Source organism: Vigna unguiculata, chromosome 8 (assembly GCF_037176805.1).
Source record: "Vigna unguiculata cultivar grain cowpea cultivar isolate G323 ecotype 2 chromosome 8, ASM3717680v1, whole genome shotgun sequence".
Taxonomy (NCBI): Eukaryota; Viridiplantae; Streptophyta; class Magnoliopsida; order Fabales; family Fabaceae; genus Vigna; species Vigna unguiculata.
In genome coordinates this window covers 5,497,272-5,506,145 of record NC_140799.1, presented here as the reverse complement: position 1 = coordinate 5,506,145, position 8,874 = coordinate 5,497,272, and the positions used below count along the sequence as shown (strand labels likewise).

Here is an 8,874-nt window from a genome sequence, read left to right as displayed (position 1 = left end):
ATTTATTTGACAAAACTTTGTGTTCAATAGTCTCTCCTGAGGAAAACAATGAAGACTGTTATAATAACTATGGTAAAATTAAGATACATATTCATACCAATTTTGAGAAGCATGAAGTAATAATTTATTTAGAGAAAAAAAAATTCCAATAATGAACGAAAATGAAAAAAGAAGGTTGTGGTGTGGGGTGTTAGGTCAAAGGCCTAAAAAATGTAAGGATGAGGTTGAAAGCATGGTGCGTTGGGGGTGAGGGTGATGGAAAGGTTGCAACAGGAAAAAAGTTGGAAAGCATGGGTTTTCTCATTTCCATCTGCACACCGCATCAAGAGGAACAAAAAACAAAAGGACACAAACTATCCGACACCTTCTGTCTCCGCCCCCGTCTCTCGCAGCGGAGCAGGAGGTGGCAGACAACCTCCGACACGACCTCGGCCAAAACCACAACCACGGCCATGTCTTCTAATGGCGACACCAGCACGTCGCAGCTCTTAAATGTCACCATGGTCGCCGTTGACAAAGGCAAGAGCAGTGGCCACGCTTTTCGTTGGACCATCAAAAACATAGACAACCCTGTCATCATCGCACTCCATATCAAGCACAAAAACATTACTAATCGTAGGTACCCTCTTGCATAATTTACCTGTCTCTCTCCCTTCTTTCTTATTCCATTCTCACAAAAAAAAAAAAAAAAGATAAAACGACACTTTTTATGGGCATGCATGTCTCGTGTAACTTCCAATAATGAAACCTTAAATAGATGTTTGTTTGACAGATAAGTTTTTGGGTGTTAAGACGCCTATGTATGTATGCACGATGATTTTGTTGGTGTTGGTTATTTTATATAACTATTATAATATTATAATTATGCATGCAGAGAGCACCGATGTTGTACCTCCCGACGAAGAGGATGTAGCAAATGTTTTCAACAACTTTCGTCAAATGTGTCAAGGGAACAATGTATGTAATTGATATCCAATTTTGAAGAAAATTTCCATTACAGTATTCTAACAAATAGTTTGTAATGGATAAATAAGTTGATTAATTTTATAATAATTACATCACAACTTTTTTTAACAGTTAATTTTGATTAGTTGACGCATACAAAATTTTATACAGACCATGCATAATTATTAAAGTCTACGCTAATAACTAGTTCATGTATAATAATAATAATAATAATAATAATAATTATTGTTGTTGTTGTTGTTTTTGGTGATACATGAATCTAACTTTGAAGTGATAAAGATGTTGCACATTCTTAACTCAGGTTCAGTTGAAAGAAGCGGTGATCCATGACGGTGATATTGTGAGAGGAATAGTGGAATATGCACAGAGAAATCGCGTGAATACTATCGTCGTTGGTGCAGGCTCCTCCAACAAGAGTAGCTTTGCAAGGAGTCTTTACCTGAGGAGTGGAAGCAAGTTAAGTGTTAATTGAGACATTACTTACCAGTTTTTCTACTTTGAACTCTTCTATATATACATATGAGTTTAATCATCTTAAAATTTGGCCTTTGCATGACAATTTTGTGTTTCCTTTGCATGTACAAATGTTATGTAATGTTTTAAAGTTTCTTAATGTGGTGGCTGTCTCAGAAAATTAAAAGGCCCTGTGTCAACAGGCGTAATGAAATCAGCACCAGATCATAGCTCAGTGTTTGTGATCTCAAAAGGAAAGATAGTGGGAGCTCGACCAGCAATACGACCAATGGTAAACATGGTTCAAGCACCAAGTGAACATGCAATAAGAAGTCAAAATGCAATACGAAGTGAAAATGCAATAAGGTGCCACACAATTAAACTTATGAGTACCTTTCACATTTTCAATGCATATATATTCCATTATGATGAAATATGCAAGTGAAGAGTAAATAATGTCAGAAATCATTTTCATATTTTGGTCGGCTACAGTGAGAACAGGACACATGCAATTAAAAGTGGGAGCATCAATGGAAGATCAGAAAGATCACTTCTACTTGAAATGCCAAGGTCTTCTTCAGTTGGTCAATCAATGGAACACAGGTTAATATTTTGTCGTAGCTCGGATGGAAGTGACTCATCAACGTCGAACAAGATAGTGTCATCAGAAGGAAATAAACAAGAGTCTGATCTATCAGATTCTCAATTCACAGTATGTGTCCAAGAAAACAAAAGCTTATCATGGATTAAATTGTCTTTGTTGTAGAACCAGAACTACTAAGTGATCAAAATCAGTATGGTAAAATTAAGTGGTAGAAATTAATTTACTATTTTACTTCATTCCAGGAAGAGATGGAGAATGAGATGAAAAGGTTGAAGCTCAAACTGAAGCAAACTATGGATATGTACGGTTCAGCCTGCAAAGAAGCAATGTCAGCCGAAAGCAAGGTAAAGTAAATTATGTGATCACTGTCAAAAAATTACCCTTAAAATGATTTACATAAACAAACTGGTAAGGATAAAACAAGGGTAGTGATTAATAAGCTTGAATGTTACACTGATGAAATCAATGAAGTGTTGTTAAATGAAATTACTCAAAGGGTGTTCTATAATATATATACATTGGGACTTGGCAGGCTAAGGAGATTAACCAACGGAAACTGGACGAGGAACGTATGGCTGAGGTGGCTAAGTTGTCTAAAGAGGCAGCACTTGCATTGGCAGAAAAGGAGAAATTTAAAGCCAAAGCTGCCTTGGAAGCAGCCGAGGAAGCCATTAAGATGGTTGAAAAGGAAGCACAGAGAAGATTTCATGCAGAGATGAAGGCCAGAAGAGAGGCACATGAAAAGGATCGAGCATTGAATCAGTTGGCATGCAAGGATATTCGATGCAGAAAATACAGTATAACCGATGTTGAAGACGCCACTCAAAAGTTCTCCCCAGCTTTGAAAGTAGGCGAAGGTGGATATGGACCTGTCTTTAAAGGCCAACTTGATCACACCCCAGTAGCAATCAAAATTCTGAACCCTGAAGCTACCCATGGAAGGAGGCAATTCCAACAAGAGGTATGTAATAATAGGTCATTCCAAAGATTCACACCACTTTTGACACAATGAATTTACATGTCTTTAAATGTGACAACTGAGTGTGTTTTCCTTCTGACATGTGTAGGTTGAGGTATTATGCAGCATAAGACATCCTAACATGGTTCTCCTAATTGGTGCATGTCCTGAGTACGGATGTTTAGTGTATGAGTACTTAGAGAATGGTAGCTTAGAAGATAGATTACTGAGGAAAAATGATAGTCCTCCAATTCCATGGTGGAAACGTTTTGAAATAGCTGCTGAGATTGCAACTGCACTGCTTTTCCTTCACCAAACAAAGCCAGAACCAATTGTGCACAGGGACCTCAAACCTGCCAACATTCTCTTGGACAGGAATTTTGTGAGCAAAATCAGCGATGTGGGTCTTGCAAGACTAGTGCCAGCTTCTGTGGCCGATTCTGTCACACAATATCACTTGACTGCTGCTGCTGGAACCTTTTGTTACATTGACCCTGAGTACCAACAAACTGGGATGCTAACAACAAAATCAGACGTATACTCATTGGGGATAATGCTTCTGCAAATCATCACAGCCAAGGCTCCAATGGGGCTTGCTCACCACGTTCTGATGGCCATTGAAGATGGAACATTTTCAGAAATGCTTGATCCTTCGATCAGTGATTGGCCCCTCGAAAAGACTCTTGAATTTGCCAAACTCTCGTTGGGTTGTGCAGAGCTCAGCAAAAAGGATAGGCCTGATCTTGCAACTGTAGTTGTGCCAAAGCTTAATCAGTTGAGAGACTTTGGGTTAGCATCACATAACAAGCTGAATCCTAGTCTCCCTCAACGCCCTCTCTCTCCTACAAGAACTCATCGATCAGATCCATAAAATAGGTTCCGTTATGGAATCATGGCTGTGCCATGTTATTTTGTGTAGAAACATTTACTCTAACAAACTTGTTTCCAGCACTCATTGCAGTGTTGTGAAGGCTAGTTTCCAGCAGTTTTCTTGTAACGAAAGAGTTCCTTTAATCCAAATAGATGATGATGATGCCTAAACCCTAATTTTTCCTTGCAAGAGATCATGAATATGCATTATGTATGTACGTAAAAAAATTAAAATAATCTTAAATTGATGTTAACTTGTTACTTTAACTAACTCATCTTACATGATTGTGATAGAAAGATAGTGTAAGTTTCTTTCACAATCTCGATGCTTAAACTATTGACTCTTAAACTTATGTGCTGTCAAGTTTTCTCATAAGATGACTATCAGAGTCTCACAAAGTTCATATTAAGATATGTTTATGTTTGTTTAAATAAACTTAATCAAAAGCGATGTAAGAGAAAAAGTTTAGTTATTTCAAAACTATTTGTAAAAAATAAGCTTTAACTCACTCGATCGTTAAATATATATACTAACAAAAGGTAATTCATCTTTTTAGAAAATTTAAAATGCTTTATGATAAAATATATATGTTGTTTGGTTAAGAAATTTCAAAAGAAATTAAAACTATAGAATTTCATTAAAAATATTTGGATTGTTTAAAATTAGAAAATTTCAAATTTTAAAAAGAAAAGTAAGAACTTAAAATTATTTTTATTCTCAAATTCTCAATATTTCTCTTTAGATTTTTCCTTAGTTTGATTTTGGTTTTGTACATCATTAGCTTTACTCAGATCAAGACATTGTCGGGATTATTATTGTTCAGTTGTTGTCAAGGTGTGCTTGTTTATTGATGTTATATAAGAGTTATCTTGTAATTTAAGTTTTTGTTAGAATTTTTCCTTATATCACTATATTGTTTTCTCGACTAAGGTTAGAAAAACCATATTCTTACGAATGTGAATTAATTTTTTCCCTGTTGATATCTAAATTGATTTCTTTATCATCATGAACAAAGATTTTTTGTATTTCTTTTCATAATTTATTAGTTTTTTTTAAGTTAACTAGGAAACTTTCGACCAACATTAATTAGTATTTCTTTTATCAATCTCAAAATGAAAACTTTTTAACCGACATTGTTAAAAAAAGTTGGAAAAAAGAAAAACTCCTAACCATCAATATTGTAAAAATAATCTTGCATAAAAATCACCAAGCGATGCATAAAAAATCACATATTTCATACAAAAAAAAAAACATGCAACATAACAAATGTAGATTTAACATTTCCAAAATTTTCAATTAATTAAAACATTAACAAGCAATAAAAAGTTAACACTACTTGCGACTAACTAGTTGACAACTCATTTTTTAATGGTTATTAAAAAAACTAACTTTTTGTATTTATAAAAAAAGAAATTAAAAAGTAAAACAATAATATAAAGTATATAAAATTTGTTTAGTGCCAAAATAATATTATTCCTATATATTTGTATATTTGTATAGTTTCACAAGAAACCTTGACTCAAAAATTCCAACAACAACTTTTATTAAATATAACACGTCATATTTTATTTTAGGCTTAAATAATAGTTTGATCTTAGTTTTTATTCAGTTTTTTTAATATAGTCATACTTTTTTTTTTTTAATTTGGTCTTAATATTCGTCAATTTTATTCAATTTGATCATTTTTACTAATACTGCTAAAATAATTAACGAAATGTGAACAGTGATGGTAACTATTCACATTCCGTTAACTATTTGAACGATGTTAAAAAAATGACTAAATTGAATAAATTCACGAATATTAGAATCAAATTAAAAAAAAAATCATACTGAAAAAACCCGAATGAAAACTAGGATCAAATCATTATTTAAACTTTTTTTTTTTATAACTCACATATATAATAAACCAGTATAAGGAGAATTAATACTTTTCCATGCATGCAGCACACCCCATTGTTAAGGAAGCATAAAAGAATATAACTCAAACTTCCAAGTGCCGCCATATAAAAAATTCACATATTCTTCCATTGTTTGTGTCTATATAATAATAACTAAGCCAAACCCATGCTTCTCCAAGCTCATTCCATCACAGCAAGAATCATGTTTGCATTGATGACAAAAACTGGATTCATGTTGCTGGCTCTGTGTGCATGCATGGTGGCATCAGAAGAAAACATGGAAGACCCTTCAACTGGTTCACTCTGCATCAGCGAGTGTGCCTCATGTCCCACCATATGTTCACAACCCCCTCCTTCTGATCTTGTCACATCATATTCAAACCATCCACCTCCTTCACCTCTTACACCACAACCACACCTTCCTCCTCCGCCACAACAACACCTCACACCACCATCATATCCACCGCCTCCACCGCTCCTAACATCATACCCCTCCCCTCCTCCACTCTCAACATCAAACCCACCACCTTCTCCACTTCTTACATCATATCCACCACCCCCTCCTCTCTTAATATCAAATGACCCACCCCCTTCTCCACTTCCAACATTCCCTCCACCGTCACTGTTACTACCACCACCGCCAAAACCCTTACAACCTCCTCCACAAACCCCTCCATCACTGCCCTCTCCTCCACCACCACCATTGAAGTCCACCAACAACAACCCTTCTTCATCAGGTTCAGGACAACCTACAGTTATTTCTGGCCCTAACTACCCCTACTACTACTATTATTCCTCAGCTGTTGCATCTTCTTTTTCTCCACATGTTATATCTTTTTTCCTCTTCGTGTCCTTCCTTCATGAACTATTCTTTTGATGGTTCGCGATGAAACAAGTATTTGTACAGTGTACAGCAATTTGACAGACATATATGTTTCTTTTTTCTTAATTCATGTTATACCTTTGTTGGGAAAATGCACGTAATGTAAGTGTAGTAGTATATAGTAAGAGGAAATTCTTTGTAAACTGTGACAAATTTAAGTTTGTTATTGATTGAATGATTTTTTTTTATACTATGTTGTGAGATGAGGTTGTATATTATATGTATAGAGACAGTTCTGTACAGAAAGTAAACACGTAATTATTGTTAAGAAATACTTGCTTTGGTTTTTGTTTTAGATATTGAGTGTCATGTGAATTACCATGAGAAACTAATATTGATGATATAATATACACGAGTTTATTCAAATTTTTATTGTTTCTGATGAATATTGATTAACATTATGATTGCTGTATAAGGAGCACACGTGTATTGTTTTTATAATTTAGTCATAAAATGGTTAAAATTAATTTCGCATCTTACGTTTTTATCAAAGCTAAATAGTATTAACTACATCAGAAACTTTATCTAAGTTTTGTTAAGAAAAAAAAAAAAAACAAACTTCATAAAATAGGTTAAAGTGTTTGCTTTAACCGTGGTTTATCTTGTGATAATTTAAGGTATAGGTTTATCTCAATAAAAGTATATATTCTTCTCTTTGTTGAAAAGAAAAGCAAATATTAAAAGACCAGGAAAAAAAGTTTTACCAGGAATCCGTGATAAATCCTAGCTGAATTTGAAAAATAATGACAGTGTGAGATTAATGAAAGAAAGAGCCAAAAGTAAAATTAGATGAAATATATAATGTGATAAAAAATGAGGTAAAATTAAATTTGTATCTACATTTAAAAATTTATTAAAATTATCTGTGAATATAAATATTTCATAAGTTCTAGTTCCTTACATCCTTATTTTAGTTAACATGTGTATTTTTTTTAAGGAAATTAATACTTTGACACAAAAAAAAAATCTTAAACATTCTTTATTAGTATGCTTTATTTGCCTTTTTAAGAACCTATTTTTTTTAAGAGAAATGTTAATTAACATATTTGCTAACGACTTTAAATAATTAAACTTTATCCGTGCATTGAACTTCACTCACCCTCCCAATTTCTCTAAATCAACTTTTGCATATTTATGCTCGTTTTTATATCCATCGTAATAATGATCGTTATTAATGAACAAAGAAAAGAACAAAATTATAAACATACTTAACCTTGTGTTTGGGTGAGGATATCAACAATTTCAAAAATTGAAATATTTGATAATTGAATTACTTACAATTGAATTATCTTTATTTCTTAAATATTTAGTTTGAATGAAATAATTGAAATATTTTAAATTTTAATTTTCATGTTTGGGTAAAACAATTTAATTTCTATTTTACATCAACTTTCACTCTATCTTTGAGTCTAACTTAATTTAGCTCGATTTTTAATTTGGTACGACTCATTTTAACTTTTGGTTCAAGTCAACCTTCGTCCCAACTCAACTTTCGGTCTGGACCGACCTAACTCGACCTTCGGCCCAGACCGACTCGACTTTTGACCCGATTCGACATTCGGCCTGACCTTCAGTCCCACCCAAACTAGTTCGACCTTTGGCTCAGTTTGGTTTGACTCGACCTTTGCCCAGGATATGAGTCTAGTAGCCATCTTCATGTGAACTTTTTGTGTAATTTAGCAATTGTGGACTATTGTTTAGAATATTGTTGGTATCTGATATGAATATGAATATGAATATATATATATATATATATATATATATATATATATATATATATATGTATGTATATATGTATGTATGTGTGAAATGTGATGTGATTGTAATAATTTCAAAGAGAAATTCTATGTGGAAGCATTTCGTGTATGCATTGACACAAAGATTCAATATGGAGGCATCATTTCTCTAATAACTACTTACACTCAAGTAGAGTAGAGTAAGTTATGTCATGAAGAGATGAAGGAGGTCCTAGTCACTGGACTTCTAAGCACGAAGGGGACTTACCGTGTGAATGGTTGAGTGATAATCCCTTGAGATCAAAATCTGTAGAGTTTTTGAACCACCACAAGTGCACACCACCAGTAAGTGATGTCAAGTGCATGTATATAGATAATCGAGTTTAGTGTCAATTGTTTCTATGTTTATATGCATACCTATGCATGTTATCTTGTAACCTGATTTTATAGTTTTCATATGAATACTAATTGTTTACATTAGCTTACCCTTTTTTCGTGTTTACGT

The 8,874-nt window shown here is 33.5% G+C and overlaps 1 protein-coding gene across 4 annotated transcripts; it reads left to right on the top strand.

Annotated features, from left to right (window-relative positions):
- Positions 1–277: 277 nt before the first annotated feature.
- On the top strand, positions 278–4,028 carry LOC114195413 (U-box domain-containing protein 52-like). 4 transcript variants are annotated; one of them, XM_028085877.2, is made up of 8 exons: positions 278–615; positions 875–957; positions 1,268–1,422; positions 1,597–1,785; positions 1,912–2,131; positions 2,266–2,367; positions 2,556–2,984; positions 3,091–4,028. In XM_028085877.2, the coding sequence occupies exons 1-8, from the start codon at positions 291–293 to the stop codon at positions 3,850–3,852; spliced, it is 2,265 nt and encodes a 754-aa protein (XP_027941678.2). In that variant the 5' UTR covers positions 278–290; the 3' UTR covers positions 3,853–4,028. The 4 variants fall into 4 exon arrangements, with proteins under 4 accessions (XP_027941678.2, XP_085521835.1, XP_085521837.1 ...); XM_085665709.1 differs by having other exon boundaries at positions 474–615; positions 1,246–1,422; XM_085665711.1 differs by having other exon boundaries at positions 478–619.
- The last annotated feature ends 4,846 nt before the right edge of the window (positions 4,029–8,874 follow it).

Bases quoted from the DNA above. Each gene is read 5' to 3' on its own strand.
- LOC114195413 (XM_028085877.2), top strand. From the start codon at position 291: ATGGGTTTTCTCATTTCCATCTGCACACCGCATCAAGAGGAACAAAAA. The intron at 1,786-1,911 runs GTGCCACACAAT...GGTCGGCTACAG, and splicing joins CGAAGTGAAAATGCAATAAG to TGAGAACAGGACACATGCAA. The intron at 2,368-2,555 runs GTAAAGTAAATT...GGGACTTGGCAG, and splicing joins CAATGTCAGCCGAAAGCAAG to GCTAAGGAGATTAACCAACG.